The sequence below is a fragment of the Hydra vulgaris genome, chromosome 08, assembly GCF_038396675.1.
Source record: "Hydra vulgaris chromosome 08, alternate assembly HydraT2T_AEP".
Lineage (NCBI taxonomy): Eukaryota > Metazoa > Cnidaria > Hydrozoa > Anthoathecata > Hydridae > Hydra > Hydra vulgaris.
In genome coordinates, this window is record NC_088927.1 from 39140796 (window position 1) to 39162992 (window position 22197).

Genomic DNA, 22197 nt, shown 5'->3' on the forward strand with positions numbered 1-22197 from the left:
AGGAATAATTTTTTTAGTAATAACTAGAAGAAATGTATTTCCTGTTATCAATACTACATAATATCTGTCATATAATTATACTATAATTATATTTGTATTCTATCTGAACCTTTAGCATGGTGTTTGCTCACTAGTAAGTTACTATATGTGTTTGTGTTCTGTTTGAATCAACAGTGACTTTAACTATATAACATATGATCACCTTAATTTCTATTATTCCTTTAGATGTAATGTTTTTCCTAATGCAATCCCAAATTCTCCTGTTCAATGTTTTAAAGTATTGCTTACAGAAGTAACATTTTTAAACAACTTCATGTCAGGTCAGGTTCAGGATCATCACAATCACCCTGCTGCTGGTAATAGGTAACCCAGTACTACCCATCCAATGTCCTGCTGCTTTGTAGAACTTGTTTTTTCTAGGCAAAACCTTAGAGAAATAATATCTGACCTAAAACTTCCATGCCTTGGAACTAGAGATAGTGTCTCATTAAAAATACTGATTTTTGGGAGGTTTTAACTGCATCCAGGTACCTACTCGTAAAAGGCCTCCTAAACAAAACTGTGGCTATGCAACTCTTCTTGTTATCTCATATTGATGATACAGATTTAAAACTCAGTCTAATGGTTTTGAGGCTGGCTGGACGTAAGGTTTCCTGAACTCTAAGGTAGCTCTCAGAGAGACTAATTCCATCAACATATGTAAATTATCAGAGTATTAACAGTGCTGTTATGTTAATGTTGCGCATGGATAGTATCCCTGTTAATTTTTTTGATGTGCATTGCCGGTCTACTTAAGGAGCACTAAGTAACAAAATTGAGTTAATTAGAAGGACTGAAGCAACTGTATAGCTTATTGTTAGAATGCCATGCTCTTTCTATAAATGAGCCAAGTTTTCTTTAACCCTTTGTGGTCCAAAGTGTGACAATGATTTTTTTTTATTGTTTTATTTTTTCTTTAATTTGTGATGAATCTACACACAAAAATAAAAAGGATTTTTATTTTTTATTTTGGTTGTCTTAAAAATTACTATGGGACAAATAGGTCCCAACAGGCATTATCTAAACCAACAAAAAGTGTACATTATTTACAATGTAAAGATAAAATTGTTCACTCATGAAACTCTTTAAAGCAGTTTCTTTTATCATTTATACATTAAAAAATTGTACAAGAGCTACACTTGAAAAACGGCCTGGCTTCAATCTTCTTTATTGAACAGACTTTGCACCGTCCTCATTTTCCGTAGTGCTGTGACCAATGAACTCCAAGATTTTTTTTACAAATTGATAGCGCTACTGAATAATTTTACTTCTTTTGTTATCTTTTCCTTGATATAACTCTAATTTGTAAGGATAGCCACCCATATCTGCTAACGACCAAAGTTTATAACATCATTTTATTGGTATAGTATTATATCATAGAATAGAAGTATATCATAGTATGGATTGTATTGCTTTAATGAGCTGCGCCCTATGAAAAGAATCAATCATGCTTTCATTAATCATGCTTTCATCAATACTAACAGAATATAATACACTGTATAATTCAGTAAACTTGTTATTCAAGCTATCAATTAGTGGTCGCATTTTATAAAGTTTATCAGATTTGGTATCTTGAACTGCGTTATTGTCATTGACACGTTTATTAGATAGTATCTGTAAAAATCTATTTCTAGATAATGCATTTGAAATAAACGGTACGGACAAATCTTGTTTGCCATTCAAATAATGTTTCCATGATGGTAATTCGTGATACCCCATCACCATGTTAATCCCCATAAATGCAAATAATTCAGCTTTTGACAATGCAGAATCTCTTTTTTGTGTCTGATTGATATACAAATTACTTTAGAACAAGATGGAATCCATTATTTCATAATCAAAATGTTTAAAAAAGTAATCAACTGGTTTTTGGCAGTCAGCAAAATGCACTTTGATAAGTCCTAAAATATTAATGTAAAATAAATTGAAATCATGTGCTTAATTATTACAAAGAATAATAAGAAACAAATTATAAATGTTATTTGACTAGTGAATGTATATGTACATTCACATCAAGAAAAAATTCATCGAGAATATATGTATGTATTCTTGATGAGCTTTTTCTGGATGAAAAATAAGCAAAACAAAAAAGCATTTTGAATTAATAAACAAAAAGGCACCTTTAGGTTTGAAGCAACATTCTTTTCAATCTTGCTTCACTTTCTATCTTGCTCTACATTATAGTTATTTTTATCTGAAAAAATATTATCAGATATGATAGATAAGTCATCATTACACTGTTGTTTATCTAGTTCGAAATTCTCATCATCATCTAAATAGTCAGATAAATCACTGCTATCTCCTAGGGAAATCTTCTAAGATTATTTTTGCAGCTTCGGCAGCAGTATAATACTTTTTATGCCTCATTATTATTATCTCTTTAAGTAAATAAAATCAAATTAATAATACTAAATTAAATAAAATACATCCAAAACAGAGGTCCATAAAACCTGAAGGGACATATATATCCCACAATAAAATAGTGAAAATAAACAACCTAAAACAAACTTTCATCATATTGATCATATTACTGTTAAAGAAAACAACAACAAAAATGTCAGTAATAATTTGATAATGAATAATAACGCTTTTTTCTCATACTAAAATCAAAACATGCGCATCATCAGTTTACCTTTATAAAAACTAGTATTTATGCCATTAAAGTACTATAAATGCCGCAAAATGTTGGTTTAATATAGAGCCAAACAATTATAAAAATGACATAATTAAAATTTTTGAGTTTCTTAACTACAAGTGAATGGCCATAGAGCCTTAAGTAAGCTGGGACATTTATGTCCCATTGAACTATAAAGGGTTAATATAAACCATGACCATCTCCACCCAACTGTTTCAATATATCTTTTACAAATACTCGTAATCTTTAAAGTAATTCTCCATCAATTGTATCTTACCTCAAAATCTACTAGACTTACTTGCTCTTTGTGATACTAATTTGAAACTAATTGAATGTTTCATATTTTACATTTTATCATTATGGTAAAAGCTCCTAATTTAAATTTTTTAATTACTTTTAATTTAAAATAAACCCTTTCCAACCACCGATTAAACATGTATTAAATAAAAAAAACTTTAAATTTCAAAAAACACAGGAAAATGTCGAGCCATTTCCAACATTTTTAAAACAATTATTTTCTACCTTTTATTCAAAAAAAAAATTGAAATGAAAAGATAATGAACAAGTATAGAAATGAACAGTGCAGACTTAACATTATCTGTTGTATGGCTCAAGACAGCTAGTGATATTTATTAGGATAGAAAAGTGAATGAAGAAGTTTGAGGAATAAAATCTGCTAAGTAAACAATCTGTCTCAAGCCGCATTCTCCATTTCATGGAGTTTAATAAATTGTACTATCTGATTGCCTAACAACCATCAAACTGAGTTTTAGAGCTGCCCCCTCATAAGAAGATAACAAAGAGTTGAGTAGCTGCAATCAAAAAACCAAAACGGAAAACACAATACACTCAGCTTATGCTTGTGAATTCTGAAAGATTGAATTTTGTTTTTGTAATAATAAAATGCATGTAAAATTCTTTTAATGGTTATGATGTTATTGTTTTGGTGTTCTTATTATGTTATGATTATGTTGTTTTAATTATGTTGTTAGGATTATAATGAGATAATTATGACATTATTGTTTTAGTATGTATTATTAAAGCAGTTAAATTATAAAATATTAAAAGTATATACTAACAAAAAAAATAATTTTTTATTAAAAAATTTACCTAAGCGCACGAGCATTTTCACCAAATTCAGCAGATAAACCAAGGTTGATGAATTCAAATTTAAATTTTGGTATTTTAGATATCATCTTACTTATTTCTTCAGTTCCAAAAATTTTTATTAGCTGATTTAATGTTAGCATAGGAATGTCTCCTATAAAAAAAAGGTTATAAGTTTTTTTATCATTTTGTTTTTTAAAAACAAGAAAAAATCAAATTGTTTTGTCAAGTTTTCCTTGCATGCTCTGATATGGTAATATTAATATAGTTTTAATTATTTATATCTAGTTAATGGCTTTATTTTATTATTTTTCGTTGTTGAAACCCAAATCTTACTATGACTATCAATCATCACAGCTTTATAATTATAAAATGGATTTCAATAAACACAGTGGTTTTTAAAAGTATAGTGGTTACTTCTCTAAATATTTATAATGTTATTCTCATTTAGCACAGCAAAACTTAATTATTGCAAAGTAAAAACTTAAGTTAGCTCTTGATATAACCTTTTTACTTAGTCGTACTTGTTTGCTTTGCTTTTTTGTTTACTTATATGTTTACTTATATGTTTACTTGTTTGTTATTGTAGTAGTAGTAGTAGTAGTAGTAGTAGTAGTTGTTGTTGTTTTTGCTAGCCCTTAATCTGCATTTTATGAGCCCTGACACTACTTAAAAAGCCCACATACTGCTTCACGTGCCCTTATGCTGCAAATAGAGCCTGTTTGTTGCTAGCGTAAGGGCTCCCTGAGCTCTTATGTCACGGGCTTTATTTGTGGAAAGCTATGTTGTGAATTAGAACTATAACATTTAATAAGAATTCTCTAACATACATAAAATTAGTATTATTTAGGAACTCAAACCAGACTTTCATTTGCTTATGATAACGTATAGATAATAATTATTTATGGTTTTATTTTCCAACTGATGTAATACTTTTTTCTGTTTTTAAATCAAATTAATATTTTTAAATATTTAATAAATTTATTTATTTGTCCAAGTAATATTTTTAGTAACATTTCTTTCATAACATGATCTTTCATGAAACCATTTTAATAAGTCTAGTCATGACATCATTCATGAAACCATTTTAAAAGCATTTTATATAGAACCAGAGTGCAATCCAATTTTATTTTTAAATCATTATAGGGCTTATAAAATGTAAATGGTTCCTTCTTATCAAATTCTCCTTCTAATATATTCTAATATGTTTTAAAATTTTATAGAATACTTTAGAATAAATGAAACAGTATGATTAAGAAAATGATTAGGTTATTTTCATTAGCTTTTAATTTATTTATTTTTCTATAAAACTTTTATTACAGATTAACTTCAGGTTTGATACTTTTTCAATTTGTCAGCAAACCTCATTTACAAGTTTATCCTGTGCATTATGTAAAAAAATTAATGACACCAAATATCAAGGTAGTACAAATGATGAATACAATGCTGTTTGCAGAACTTGTACAGGTATATAAATATATATATATATATATATATATATATATATATATATATATATATATATATATATATATATATATATATTATATCATTAATGTAAATTAAAAAGAGTATAGGACCAAAGATTGAACCTTGAGGAACCCCTGAAGATACAGAATAAGAAGAACAGTGCTGTCCATCGTGGACAACTTTTATACTACAATTGGAAAGGAAGAATTCGATAATCTTGAAGATGTTACCAGATACACCATAAGAAGAAAGATTATGGAAAAGACCAGCATGCCAAACTTTATCAAAAGCTTTAGAAATGTCAAGAGCCATGATCTTAACCTCTCTACCTCTATCTAATATACGATAAAACCTATTGATTGATATTACTGTTAGTAAACCAGCTGTAAAAAGATTGAAATCAGTGTTGATGATCAGAAAGTTATTAGATACAAGAAGAGAAGTTAAGTGTTTTTTAATTAAAGATTTAAAAACCTTGCTTATGATAGGAAGAAGACTAATGGGATGGTAGTTAGATGAGTCAGATCACTCTCCAGAATTTTTGAAAATAGGGATAACAGATGCCACTTTCCAGCATGCCAGAAAACAAGACTCCAATAAGCACTTGTTAAATAGTAAGCTTTTTAAGTATAGATGATAGCCCCAGAGAACACTTCTGCAAGACTACAACAAGTAAGGTGTCCAGATTACAAGCTGTAGAAGAGTCTAGCAGGAAATCACTTTAGATACAGATAGTCTAGCATGAAATCACTTTAGATACAAAAACTGGAGTAATACGAATGTCAAGCAATTGATAAACCTGTTTGCCAGATATATCAGGTAGAATGCAACAAGTGGAATTAAAAGATGATATTGATGAAAGGTTCTTAGTAAACAAATCAGCATTGTCTTTAGGTGAGATGACAAAGTCTGAGCTGGAATAACAGATTTGCCCTTAATATTGATACTGTTAAAGGTCCGAGAAGTCACGACAGCCTAATTTTTGAGATGAGATACGAGATTTCATGACCTGAGAATAGCAGGCTTTAGCATTAACAAAACCTTTTTACATGTTATGGTTTTTAACAAAAGTAAACAGACATCTGTTTTCTGAAGAATTGTTATGCTGATAGATATGGAAGTATTGGTTTGGATTGGAAATTGCAGCAGCAAAATGTGAGGAAAACCATGTAGAAGAGTGTGGCTTGACTAGGAATCGTTGAGAGGGAATAAAAGATTCCATGCCAGCCTGAATCCAAGAAGTTATGTAAGAAGCACATTTATCAGCAGGAAGACAAAAGATTTTAACCCAAGGGTCGTCACGAACAAAATCATGGAAAGAGTCCCATTAAGCTTTAATGTAGTTGTAAGAGGTACGATGATAGGGGGATTCATGAAAAAGAATGAGATAATAGTTTTAGAGAGATCAAACCATGATCAGAAACACCTAAGGGTAAATGTACAGTAACTAAGCACTGACTAGGATCAGAAACAAGACATAAGTCAAGTAGAGAAGGTAAATAAAAAATTCAGGTTGTCTGGAAAGCGAGTTAGAAAGTTGACTATTTGAGTTAAAGATTGAAAATGGCAAAAGATGAGGCCCTTAACGCCTGCAAAGTCATTGACACTAGAGCCAAGCCATTCAGTGTGATGAGCATTAAAATCACCAACAATAACAACATTGGCTGATGGATAAAGAGAGAGGAATTGGTCAATTTGATTAGAAATTATTTTGAAAAGAATGCAGTCTTGAGATGAAGGAGAGCAATATAGAACAAAGACAAAGGCGAAAGAGTGAAGTGGTGCTAAATGAAAGCACATAATAGAATAGTCTGTGTCAAACCTAGTTTCCCAACAAATGGGTGAATTCTTGCGAATGTAAATGCCCAGGCTAAGCATGTGACTATTGTAGTCTATATGAATTAAAGAAAGATAACCATCAACACTAAGATCACAAGATGAGATAGCCGAACTCAAATTAGTCTCACAAAACGCAAGTAGGACTGGTGAAATTTGCAAGAGATAAGAAAAGTTACTTTGAAGACCACGAATATCAGTGAATGATAGGTTTAGAGAACTTGGTGATGACGATGGGTTTTTGTGTTTTATAGTTTTAGGAACTTTAGTCATTTTTGAACTTGTTAAAGAATTTGACTCAAAGCATAGATAGTACTCAATACACTATTTAATAGCCCAAGCAATTGGCTTATTACTATTAATAAACCCTAAGCCGTAACAAAGGGTTCCAAATGTGGCCCCGATAATGCACACCAAAAGTACAAACAGGGACACCATCCATGCGCAACATGACACCGTTAGTACTCTGATATTTTATAGCTGTTGATGGAATCAGTGTCTCTGAGAGCAACCACAGTTTTATGGTTCTGAGGCTGGCTGGTAGTTAGGTTTTGGGGAAACCTAACTACCAGCCAGCCTCAGAACCATAAAACTGAGTTTTAGAGCTGTACCCTTATTTGGAGATAATAGAATGAGTTGCCAACTCATAAAAACAGAGACACAAGCAAAACCCATTCATTGAATCAAGAAGATCAGCATCTGACATCCAAACTAGAAACAATGTATTATAAATACATCCTTTTACCCCTTAAGTCTTTGCCTAGGAGGCCAGATGACAGTAGCCAGATGCAATTGACATCTGCCCAAAATGAGTATTTTTATCAAGACACCATCTCTAGCCTGTACTTAACCAAGAACCCCAAGGTAGGGGGAGTTGGCTTCTCCTAGACTTTGCCTAAACAAGCAAAATTTTCTCTTTGCATTTTCCCTTTGCAGTTACGCTCTTAAGCTCTTAGCGTATCTGCGTGTTTGGGATATTTGGATTATTGTAATTTATGTTAAGCATCCTGAAATATATGTGTAATAATCAAATCGCACTTTTAATCTAAAGATAATATTTGCCCCACAAAGTATTTAGTTTATTTAAATCTGAAAATTTTAACCTTGATGACTATATTACACCATCTCCAGATAATGTAGACAGATCTTTCAAAAGAAGTCAAAAAGAATTTACTGAAAAAGATAGAAAGCTTATTTATTTGCATTTATCTAACCTAATACATTAAAATAAACCAATAATGAAAAAGAAATTTGCATTAATGTTGAAGAAACCAGAACTAGACGGTCTTTTAAAAAAGTTTGGTTTGCACTCGCTAATTGTAAAAATGAGAACTGAGAGAAAAAACAAACTAAACATTTTGTAAATAGTTTTTTCATTATTTAGGTGTCTTTAAGCAAAAGTGTATTTAATATTTACTGCATTTTTTAAATATGAAAATTTAATAGTTTTGATTTGTGGGGCAGAGGATGAAAGTATTTTGTTCATTTCTGCATTTATTATGTTTGCAGATAACACGTTGTTTGCTTTTTTGTACAAAAATGAACAGTTATATAAAAAAACTTTTTTAAATTTCTCGCCATTTTTTTTTTATTTTTATTTTGATTCACTTTTAACAAGGCTGCAAGCAACCACTTTTAAGTTGGAAGTTACTAGAAAAAAAGAATAGAGTTATAGAACAAGGAAACAGTTGACAGAAGACTTAAAAAGTTGAAGGTTTTATAAGTCAGGAAAACATGAAGATGGGAGAGAGTTCTAAGGGTTTAAGTGCGGGGGAAAAAGCTAGACAAATAAAAGTTTTTGGAGCGTGCAGGGACATAGCAGATAAACCAGATCCAACTACATTTACAATACGTTTTTGGACTACAAATACAATACTTTTTTGGACTGTCTAGAAGAGAAAGAGCATCACTAGAAGAACAGTATTCCATATAGAGATGAGTAAGAGATTTATTGAGGTAGAGAATGGAATTAGGAGAGAAAATGGTGAGCATGATAAAGAGAAGCAACCTTAGCAGATGCTAATTTAGCAATCAATTATATATATGGTTTCCATGAAAGGTCAATAGTAAATGATAATCCAAGAAGACATAAAAAAGAGGACTCATTGAAAGAGTTGCCATTCATCAATATAAGAATGTTGACAGTACTGCGATAGTTATTTGCAGTAAATAACTGAGTTTCGTTGGAGTTAAAATTTACAAGCCACTGTGAGCCCTAATTAGTTACAGAAATGAGATCAGACTCAAAATCGGCTGCATGTTTTAAGCAATCAAAAAGAGAAGACTTTTTGTCAAGACAGGACTTGACAAAAAGTCTTCATTACTCAACTTTATACTGTCTTTATAAATATAAAGACAGTATAAAGTTGAGTAATCAGCAAAAAGAGCTACCTTAGATGTAAGGTTGTCAGAAAGATCATTAATGTAGATAAGAAACAAAGTAGGACCAATGATAGAACCTTGAAGTATCCCAGAAGTTACTGGAAACAAAGAAGAGTGCTGGCCTTCGAGGATGACTTTAAAAAAGGGGTTAGGAAGAAAAAATTTGATAATCTCAAAAACTTTCCCAGTTACACCATATAAAACAAGCTAATGGAGAAGACCAATATGCCAAACTTTGTTGAAATCCTTAGATATGTCAAGAGCATTAGCCCTACCCTTTCCACCTTCATTTAGGGCACAATAAAATCTTTCAGTCACAGCAATTAGCAAGTCAACCGTAGAGTGAGAGGATCAAAAACCATATTGATTGTCTGACAGCGAGTTATTTGACTCAAGATGGGATGTCAGAAGTTTGTTTATCAAAGACTCAAAGACCTTGCTAATAACAGAAAGAAGGCTGATTGGACGATAATTGGAGGGGTCAGAATGTTCACCTGAGATTTTGAAAATTAACCTGTTTAATTGGAATGGAAGGAAGAGAATGGCCATAAGATTCGAAAAGTTGAATTAGAGGAGAAGTTCTTTGCAAATAGTTTAGTCTTTTGTCATTATAGGTCTATTATAAAACAATGGAAAAAGCAGTATTTGTGAATAAGGTACTATGTATGTGACATTTAGAATCCTGGTAATATGCATTTAAGGTTTTTAATAGCTCATTAAATTAGGCTTTTATTTGAACTTTCTGTTTTGATATTTTTTTAACTTTTGAATTGGATAATATTTAATACAGAAGTTGCATTTATATCTAAAAACTGACTCATTTGACATTTTATATCTAAAAAACTGCTTCAAGCGAATGTCTTAGTAAAATTATGTAGTGGGGCACTTTTGAAGGCGGTTTTTAAGTCAATTATTAAATAGGTACTAAAATTGACATACCTATGCACTTATGGGGCTTTATTTGGCATAGAGACAGCTGTGATTAATCTCAACATAAAAGTTGTTCCTATTTGAATTGAAAAAGCAGTGAAGATGTAATGTTTTGAAAATAACAAGGCTCTGACTACTTAATTACAACAGAAGCTCTTGTGAAGACTATATAGTTGAAAAGCTATAAATCAACAATGATATATACTAATATATAGGAAAAAGCACCTTTACAACTTAACCCGAATCTCAGAATTCTACTACAAAAGCCAAATTCTTAAATAAATATTTTTTGGAGAAAAATCAAACGAAAAAAAACAAATGGTCAATCACATTCAAGATCCAGAACTGTCCAGAAGCAGTATACAAACCAATTCTGCCCTACAGCTGGAAAAGTTAAATTCTCATGCAAAAGCTTCAAAACTTAAACACTTAACAGCAAATACCTACAGCTTAATCCTGAGCATCAAAGTAATTGATCAAGCCAGCATTTAGGTAATATTTTAAATGGTTAACCGCAATCGGTTTAAACTTCATATTCAGCAACTGTGTTTCATAAGACACTGCATTATAAGAGACTTTAACAATTTTATTAACAAATTTATATCTCCAATAAAATCTGCAAACTGATAATTAGTAAAACGCCACAAACAGCAAATAAGATTGCAATATCAGGCATGCTTGATCAACCACAGAAAATATTTTAAAAGTTTTGCTAACTGCAAATCCACCCTTAGTTTAAACAAAATAAATAGGGTCTAATAATTTAAAAGACACCTTTTAGTTAAAATGAAATTATTTATAACTAAATATGGTTGTTTGATATTCACAATACAGTCACTTTACACTTAAAAACAAAAAAATATCGAGTTTTTCATTTATAAGCATCACTAAAAATGAGCCCCCTCATGTTACCTAAGCTAAGAAATTTAAGTAAACAATTATGTTATGTATAATTCAATAATAAAAATAAAGGTTTTTTAATTTATTTAGTAAGTAGAAATTGAAAACTTTATTAAAAAATCAAACTACTTGCGCATGTAAATGGGGAAAATAGAAAGGACATCAATTTCTAAGTTTGTTCATTCACCATTGGAAAGTTGCCCGATTTCTTCCAAATTCAACCAGATTTAACATATTTCAGTGACATCACTCAAGTAAATACACAGAAAAAAAAACAAAGAGTAGTAGAAAAATTTATGAAACGAAAATATAAAAACTGGTGGAACTATTGTATTTTTAGGGAAAATCTACTTGGTTTTCAGAAACATATGTTGTTTGTAAGCGATATTAATTTATGGTGAGGGGAATCATGTTTAGCCCTCATGCTACACAAGTAGAAAAAACACGTGAGAAAAGTGCTATTTTTACAAGCGGATCAAATCTTCCAGTTAAAAAAAATTATTTGAAATAAAAATTGTATTTATTTTGAAGCATTTATAAAAAAAATTGTTTAAAATATCGTAGTAGTAGTAGTAGTAGCAGTAGTAGTAGTAGTAGTAGTAGTAGTAGTAGTAGTAGTAGTAGTAGTAGTAGTAGTAGTAGTAGTAGTAGTAGTAGTAGTAGTAGTAGTAATAGAAGTTTACAAATGTTTTAGTTACCAGGTACATAATAAAAAATGGTGCACGTAAAAAAAATGAACTTCTTGTCAATTCCCAGAGTAATAAAAGGTTCATTGAGTGTAAAAATGTTCAACGGTCAACGCAGCAGATAGCAAAGAACCTAGACATGTCAGAGATAACAATGAGAAACCTCGTAAAATGTGATATTGAGGCTAAATCTTCCAGAACACTTTCCACATTTAAAACTAAACACCCAAGTTAGGCCATGGTTTTTGCAGTCATTGATTCTGATGGCAAAGCAATGCCTCTTGTGTTAGTAAAAGAATTTTTTTTTTTTTTTTTTTTACGTTTTGGTAGGGGGGGGGGGAAGAAAAAAACTTTTTTTATAAACTTTTTTGTAAAAGGATATTTTTTTTCGTAATAAAAAATTTGCCTTTTCTGTTCTATTAGCACTATTTTTTTATTACGCACATGGTAAAAATCTTATAAAAATCTCTTTCTAACTACACATACCATTTAATACAAACTTATTTCCAAGCTTAACAACTTTAATCTTTATTAATGTGTCACTGAGTTTTAAATCAGCTTCAAGTATAAAATTGAATTCTTGAGGATTTAGCTTGAGTTCAATAGTTGTGTTTTCAACTGAGAGGATATTATCGCCAAGAGAAATCTATAAACAAATGTTACATTTTCATAATAAAATATATAATATATTTTTATAAATAAATTTACTTTTTTAAAAAACAATTTCACAATTTTTTTAAAAACAATTTTACTAACAAATAGTGCAGGCAGACACTATTTAAGTTTGAAGGCACTAGAAAATAAAAAAGACTTAGAAAGCTGTATATTACCAGAATCAAAAATAGATTTTGCTGGTTTACACAAAATTGAAATTTAGTAGATGAAACGAGAGCTGATAACATACTGGATTGGCAATATTTAGTGGTATAAAGAGAATATATGTAGAGAAAGGTGATATGTAGAGAAAAAGATAAAATTATAAACATGAGTGTAAAAATTTACAATAAAGAGTGACAACATTCACAGAAGTTACCTTTACAATGGATTGGATATATGGCTATTATGAAAAATCAGTAGTAAAAGATAATACAAGAAGTCATCAAGTCTAAGTAAATCTTTTTGGCTGTTCAATATTACAGGTATGTCATCACTACTGTGAAAATAGTGATTAAAAAACAGGTGAGGGTGAATTGAAATTCACCAGCAACTGCGAATCCAAAACAGAAGCAAGATAATATTTAAGATCTATTATAAGCTTGTTGTAAGTAATCAAAAAAGTAATGACTTATTATCGAAGCTAAAATGTTGTATCAATAGCAAAATAAATAGTTGAACTATTACTAAATTAAATAATAGCAAATTAAGAATGGAAATCTTTAGAATATCTTGGAAGAACATTAATAAAACATAAATTAAGACAAAAAATGGACCTTGTGGTACCTCAAAGGTTACTGGAAATGACAAAGAGTATTGTTCATCAAGGACAAAACTAAAATAACAGTTAAATAGAGCGTTGTTTATCAAGGACAAAAAAATTTAATAATTTTGAAAACCTTCCTCATATATACATATATTAAGAAAACTTATGTGAAAGATCAGCATGATAGATCGTAATGCCTGAAATTAAAGAGTTTATTTATTGGAGTTCAGAATTACAGAAGTCAAAATTGTTTTTCTTTAATTTATCTTTTTTTTAGATTAACTCAACAAAACTAGATCTTCATTTTCATTATACTAGTGCAATATAATAAGACACAAATTTGCAATAGGTAAATGCAAATTTTTTTTGGTTCATTTTCATGAAAAAAAATTTAATAATTTTGAAAACCTTCCTCATATATACATATATTAAGAAAACTTATGTGAAAGATCAGCATGATAGATCATAATGCCTGAAATTAAAGAGTTTATTTATTGGAGTTCAGAATTACAGAAGTCAAAATTGTTTTTCTTTAATTTATCTTTTTTTTAGATTAACTCAACAAAACTAGATCTTCATTTTCATTATACTAGTGCAATATAATAAGACACAAATTTGCAATAGGTAAATGCAAATTTTTTTTGGTTCATTTTCATGACATCATTTCTTTTGCATTTTTTAGATATGCTTATAAGATAAAACAAAACATTAATTGGGGAATATTTTAACTTATGATCATTGACCTTGATTTTTTTGAATCTATATTGAAGTATCCATGTTCAGTTTATAAAACAACATTGCAATATCACTGCATTGTTGTTTCATACAGCATTAACATGAAAAATATTCAAGCTAAACCATGCCTTACTTTCAGTATAAACAAAGTAATAATTATTTATTTCTAAAGTCAATTTGAAGTCATTGCACCTTATGTTCTTTTGATATTTTATTAATTTTTTTCATAAACATTTTTGTATATTAGATTTTGGCTTCACAGATCTTTTTATATAACAACTTTTTAAAAATCCAGCTGAAATTTTTTAATCCACTCATTTACTTATTATTTTATTACTTAGTCATTCATTAACAGACCTTGAGGTCTGTTAATTAATGAATAAATGTTGAATAAGTTATTTATTTAATAAATATTAATATAAAATAAGTCAAATAATTTATATTGGTATTTGGGTGCAGCCAAATTTATGCTTAAAATGTTAAACACTGTCGAAAAAACGATCTAAAATAGTTATTTCAATTAAATTAATTCAATTTCTGCCCATTAATTAACATGTTGTTTGGTTTAGACAGGTATCCATAATACCACTTTAACATTTAAATATGACATTATGGAAAAGTTTAAGCAAATCTAACAGCTAGATGCCCTTTCTGGCATTAACCTATTATTCAAATCAGAACAGAAAGTAGTTTTATTGTGATTCTGTCACAAATATGATTACCATACTACGTACATACAAATTCGCCCTACCCTTAGAGTTTTCCTTCTCATAGGTATGTTGTTTCACCACAAATCTCTTACTCTAATTCAGAATCAGTTTAACCTCATTAGATAATTGTTATTATATTTGGGCTGGTTTTTCTATTTCTTCTCACTTTAGAAAGAGTCTAAATTGACAATATATATTGTTGTTCACTATTTACACTAAGTTTTATTCATTCTACAAAGGTTTTTTATGAGCTCACCTTCATGATTTTCTCAAAGTTGAATACCAATTTAAAACATTGAGTCATTACATGCTAAGTGGACCAAGATCTGACTTGGATCACCTCAGATTTTAATGAAACTTGGTTGGTTTATATCAATGAGAAAAACAGTTTCTGAAAAATCTAGCATAAAAACTTTTGCGGTTCATGAGATATCGTCATTTAAAACTTCTGATATTACCAAAAAAAAAACTTCAGTAGTAAAAACATGTTTTGTTCGTACTTTGAAGTAGGGTTGGGAAAACCTGACAAAAAATCTAATACTGATATTTTGGTGTTGAAAATTTCTAATCCTGGGATTCCGGTATTAATACTGGTTTTATTATTTTTCCTATAATAAAACAGATAAATAAATAATCTAATTAAAAAATAGTTTGGCAATTAAAAAAAACTAAATTTATCTATTTAAACGATAAAAAAAAAAGAAAAACAAAATTCAGTAAAATGTTAGTCATATATTTATCATAAGAAAAAAAAAGCATAAAATTTTAAGGTTCTAATTTTTCTGCAGTTGGTTGTTGATTAATGGGAAGTAAAACTGAAAGGATATCTGACAACATTTCAAACTTGGCATCTGAAAATAAAATAGATGATCTTAAATCTATTAGACTCTTTTTGATGCAATTTTTTAATTTGATGAAACTTTCTATAATAGACATCAAACTATTCCATCGTGTTCTTGAGTCTATAACCTGAGGCAGTTCTTTCCCAATTTTTTATTTTATTTTTGTAGGATTTTGTCATTTTTTGTAGGCAAAGATTGAAATATTTTGATCACTTTACGAACTTTTTTTAATTAATGGTAACATTTGCTGATGTACCAGAAAAGAAAAATTATCACCAATATTTTTAGTGGAGATTATGAGTAAACCATTTCCATTTTTGTAATTTTTATCAATTAATTTGTCTTCTTCTGTGGAATTCTGCTTTTTTTCAAATCTGGGTGTAGGAACAGATGTAACATTGGCATCTTCTTCATTATGCAGACTAGCCTCATTATTAGATTTTTTGTAAAGTACACTGATAACAGCCAACTGAATTCCATGAGCTAACATAGCTGCTGATGTGCTTTAATTGACCTCCCAACCTTTTTAATAACTGCAGTGCCATCAGTGGAAACACCTACAATATTCTTCATCGAAAGCCCAAAAAAAAAAATCACCTAACCTATCATTTACAAGATCAACACATTTTCCTACCGGAATTGTTCTAAAAGCACGAATCAATCTTAGATTCCAAAACTCTTTGTCAGAGTGGAAATTAATATTTATGTAACGCCTTTTCTTACCCATATTCATTCATCAAAAATTAGAGAAAATCTGTTTTCATTAGCATTCTGCTCTTAAATTCTTTAATTTAATTGGTCTTATATTTCTACTTCTTTCAATTATTTAATTCAAGACCACTGTGAATTGTTTTGTAATCCGTAATTCAAGACCACTGTGAATTGTTTTGTAATCCTCTGGCTGTTAGAAAAGCCTCTGGCTGTTGGAAAAGCCTCTGGCTGTTAGAAAAGCCTCTCGCTGTTGTTCTGATATCATTTGATGTGGAGATAATGATGAATGATAAACCATCACATGCAGTCATCCTAATTTATCAGCTAAAATAGCTGGTAATGAGTCATCCATTTTGTCACTATAAAAAAAGTTGTTTTATAGTTACAGAAGGTTTTGACTTCTGTACAAATTCTGAAGAAGCTAAAATAGTGGTGCTACATACATCCTTTTTCAATAAATTAATTTCATGAATTGTTTTTAAATAGGTATGAAGACCGCTTGTAGAACCTCCATGTGTTTTTATTATTCTCTCACACAATTTGCATATAGTACTGTCCTGCATTTTCTCTTACAAAATGAAACCACCATAAATTTTTATTATTTGCTCCTCAAAATCTTGAATATTCATACCAGTGTAAAATATAAATTTTCTTAAGGTTCAAAACATGATAATAAAATGTATAACTCATACTCTGATTAATAAGAAATTATTTTACTTACCATTTGGAATGTTATATAATATTTTAGTTTAAGTATTAAAGCATGTAAAAATAACCTATATCATTTAATTTTGTACAATGAATTTTATTTGCATTTATAAGATTAATTAAAATTTTAAACTTTGGAATGGTAAAACTATTTCGAAAGGTGAATTTATTTTGAATTCCGAAATAAAGGTATTCAACTTTTTAATACCGATATTTTGGCAACGATAAATTGTTCCAAATACCAGGATCCTGATATCCAAGATCCCAGTATTCCCTACCCTAATTTGAAGCTCTATATTTTAAAAATTTCAGAAAACCTTCTTGTTTTTTTTTATTGTATAAAATTCTAGATTTACTTTGTTTAAACTTCGACATTGAATTCTTGAATGTCACATTTTTTTCATAGTGGCTACCTAAAAAACCTAAAAAATTGTTTGAAAATATAAAAAGTTGATTTTTGATTAGCCAATATACAAAATCTTTAATTTAAGAAGTGAAAAAAAAATTTTTTTCAGTTTTTATAAACAGTAGGCATCCTTGGTTACCGGTAGTAGGTTACTACCAGTAACCAAGGATCAACATTGGTTTTAATAAGATTTTTTTGTCTTCTAATTCAATAGACTTATTACAGTAATTTCAGAAAAAAAATAGTGGGTACACATGGAGAAGTTACAAAATCAGAACAATGAAAATTGCCCAAAATGCATTATAAACAATAAAAATAAAGTTATTGTAGTACTTTAGTTTGTATTATATATTGTAATACAAAGTATGTATGAATTTGAAAGTATGTCTTAATCAGTACTAGAAATAAGTATTTAATTAAGCCTGAAATAAACTCAGTTTTTTAATAGCTCTGGCTCTACCCTGTCTTCCCCTCCCCCCCTCCCCTCCATTTACTTTTTAACATGCATATTTTTGCGCAGAACTTTGAAAAAAATATGCGTGATGCATGAAGTGTCTATATACACAAAAAAATAATTCAACATTTAAAAGCTGTGACATAAAAGACAAGCAAGGTATTTTCTTTTTATATCTTTATTTTATATATAAAATTTATCATTTCTTATTTATTTGTTGTGTCAAAACTTATGGAAACCCTAGTTTTAAAACTTGTATTAAAATAAGCCTTTTTAGATAGTAATCAAAAATAAATGGCAAACCATTAGATCTAACTTAATGTTGCATCGGAAAAGCATTACATAAAGATTTCCATGAAGTAAAATTTACCAAAATCAAAACAATTAAAGGTTTTGTGGAATTAACAGAAAAAGATCAAGAACTTGTGCACTTGCGATGTAAAGTAAATCATATTCAAACAATTTGTAACCACCACGAAAAGATCTACTTGGATAGATTTGAGACTTCATGACGGAAGCTTTTGTTGCAATCCATTTAACAAACACAAATTAAAAAGAATTTAAAAATAAGTTGACGTAACTAACTTTTTAAAAGCTAATAGCTTATTTAATGTTTTATCATTTTGTTACTTTTTAGAATCTATCAGAGTAATCAGTATGGATGTTGCAAAGGAGTTTGATTTAATACCTGGTCATAAACTTTGTACAGAATGTCGTAAAATGTTGCATTTAAAAAATAACAAAGAGTATTACAGAAGCAATTCATATCAACATAAAAATAATGAATTTTATGAGATTATTATTTTGAAAGAAAACTTTAATTCAAGCATTAATAGCCTTGGTTGTTCACCTCTAAAACTAGTAGCTCATAAAGACAGGGTCAGCTATGCAAAAAGAAAAATGAACAAAATCGATACAGCAACCCAAAAGAAAATAGTAACTGTTTTGGGAGTTTCTCCATATTTAATTAAGGATGAACCAAAAACAAAAGAGCTGTGTTGCAAAAGGTAACAAGATTTGGATACATTAATGGAATTAAGTAAAGCAAGGTTTGGTGTTTCTTCAAAAACAGAAAAACTTAAGTTACTGACTTAGGTTTTTCTGATTTTGAAGAAACACTTTGGTTCATTAATTATACACAAAACTATTTTTCTGCTTCCCTAAGAATGATAAAAGCTGCAAGGTATTTGAAACAAAGGCATGGCATAATGGCAGAACCATCTAAAAAGAAGGAAGATCTATTAGTGAGAAAGTAAAAAATCAAGTTCATGAGTTTTACCAATGAGATGAATACTCTCAAATGTGTCCAGGTCTGAAACAGTATGTCTCAATCCAAGTTGATAATGAAGACAACATTTTCAAAAAAGACTTGTATTAGTTAATATAAAAGAACTTTATTTAGAGTTTCTTAAAATTTCCTTTGATGTCAAGATTGGGTTTTCTAAGTTTTGTGAACTTAGATCAAAATGGTGTATTCCTATTGGAGGTGCTTCAGATCTCTATTCAGTATGCATTTGTGAGTACCACCAGAACGCAAAACTTTTAGCATTAAAAATACCAGATATTTTAGACAACAAAGACCTCTTGACATTAGTTGTATTTGACTTAACAAATCGAGACTGCATGCAGCACAGTTGCGATAACTGCCCAGATTCCAACACACTAAAAGAATATCTTACTGCTTTGTTTGATAAACACAGCATGGAAGAAATTACTTTTAATCAGTGGCAAAAAGCCAACAAAAAACATGATATAGTTCTAGTAACTCTTCCGATGGGTGATTTTATTGAAAAAGCTTGACAACAAATAGACCAATTAAAAGACTGTCATTATATAGCCAAAAATCAAACAGCATATTTGCAGCGTCTAAAAATAACATTACCAAGTAATCATATTTAGTATTACTGCCAAAAAATAGCAGCTTTTTAATTCAAGATGCAATACAAGGTTTCTATTGGAGCAGCAGTCAAGCAACATTGCATCCTTTTGTTATTTACTATATGAAAGAAAATATGATAAAATGTAAAAGTGGTTGCATCATTTCAGATCATTTGAAACACAATACAAACTCAGCTCATTATTTCTATGAAGTAATAAAACATTTCTATGAAGTAACAAAACATTTAAAAGAGTTGATGCCTTACTTTAACCATTGCATTTATTTTAGTGATGGTACAGGTTCACAATACAAAAATTATAAAAACATATCTAACTTATGTCACTATGAAAAAGATCATAAAGTATCTGCAGAATAGCTTCTTTTTGCTACATCGCATGGAAAGAGTGTTTGCAATGATGTAGGGGGCTGTGTAAAGGACATGTAGCTAGGGCCAGGTTACAATCACTAACAGATCCTATCAATTCACCTGAGAAAATGCATGATTGGTGTAGACAAAATATCAAAATATCAAAAAAATCGAAATGCATTTTTAATACATTTCAAATGATGCAATTGTATTATATTGCATAAAGTTTAAATTAGAAGAACGTTATGTTACTTGCTCAACAATTCCAGGAACAAAAAACCATTATTGTTTTATACCACAATCATTAAATACTTTACAGATGAGATGGGTAACATTTGACAATATGTATACTAATGTAAATGTTTCTAAAATAAAGGATATGGTTCCACTTGCTTCTCTTTCACCAGGAATTAATATAGCATGTGTTTATGATGCAAAATGGTTTTTAGGCAATATTGTGGAAACATCTGAAGAAAATCAAGCCGTTCTTATCAAGTTCATAAAGCAGTCTATTTCCTTAAACACTTTTACTTGGCCAAATAAAGAAGATATTTGCTGGGTTCCAATAATGTACGCTTTATGCAAAATTTTATCTTTAAAAGTTATAACAACAACTGATAGATGATATGAACTATCAGCTCAAGAAAAAACTGAATTATTAGATTTGTACAATAGCATAAGTAAAATAATTAAATAACAACATAGCAAAATTATTATAAATTTGATTTAATTGTTCTAAACATTTTAACAAAATGTTTAGAACAATTAAATCAAATTTATAACAATTTTTTTAACATAAATTTATTTAAAAGATTCAATGTTTATACTAATTGTTTATTAAATAATATTACTTTTTATTACATAATCAACTTGTGCATTATGTTGACAAGTCAAATAACTCTTATAACTTGGTTCACAGCTTTTACTACTGTGATCAAAAAGTAAGGTGAATTTTTAATTTAAACTTCCCGCCTTATTTGAATCGTCCAATCTTTTTTATTTTTAAGTTGGTAGGAATGTCATTAACATTTGCGCCAAATTACATGTCAAACTCATAATTATTTTTTTTTGTTTACGCTTGTTTCTGAAGTACCAAAAGTGCATTCGGGGATTTTCACGATGTCTAATTTTGTTGAGCAAAGAAGTGCTATTAAATTTTGTTTGCGGAATGATATTTCTGCTGCTGAAACGTATCGAATATTGCAAAAGGCCTTCGGTGAAGAGACTATGTCTCAAAAAAATGTTTACAAGTGGTACAAAGACTTCAAAGAAGGCCGAGAACGTGTTGATGACTTGGAACGCTCCCGACGACCATCGACTTCGATTGATGATCGCCACATCAACAAAATCAAAGAATTGGTGCTTGCAAATCGTCGGTTAACCATTCGAGACCTTGTTGACATGGTTGGAATATCATTTGGGTCAGTGCAAGCTATTTTGAAGGATCATTCAGGCCTCAGAAGACTCAAATCACGTTTGGTGCCGAAATTTCTCAATTTCTTTGAAAAAGAGCGTCGCGTTAAAACGTGTGAAGCAATGCTTTCTGACTATCAAGACGTCTACAAACAAATTATTACTGGCGATGAGACTTGGGTCTACGCATACAACCCTGAAACAACCGACCAATCGAGTGAATACCGTGAAAAAGGCGAGCCGAGACCGAAGCAACCACGTCAAAGTTGCTCAAAAATCAAGGTCATGTTGACTGTTTTCTTTGATTATTGTGGTGTCGTGCACTACGAATTCCTTCCAACTGGCCAAACTGTCAACAAGGAATATTATTTAAGCGTTGTGACGTTTGCGTGAAGCTATTCGCAAAAAGAGACCGGAATTATGGGCCAATAACTCTTGGATTTTGCACCACGATAATGCGCCTTCGCACACAGCACTGGTTCTTTGTGAGTTTTTCGCCAAAAACTCTACCCATGTTGCTCGATAACCACCGTATTCGCCCGACTTAGCACCATGTGACTTCTGGCT

General features: G+C 29.9%; 1 protein-coding gene across 1 annotated transcript in view; it reads right to left on the reverse strand.

The window, feature by feature from the left end:
• Positions 1-22197, reverse strand: part of LOC101239070 (uncharacterized) — a 154593-nt gene that overhangs the window by 107342 nt on the left and 25054 nt on the right. The window contains exons 5-6 of the mRNA XM_065803678.1: positions 12472-12631; positions 3785-3935 (exon numbers count right to left, since the gene is read on the reverse strand). Coding sequence (XP_065659750.1) covers positions 3785-3935; positions 12472-12631 — 311 coding nt within the window. The remainder of the gene's footprint in view (positions 1-3784; positions 3936-12471; positions 12632-22197) is intronic.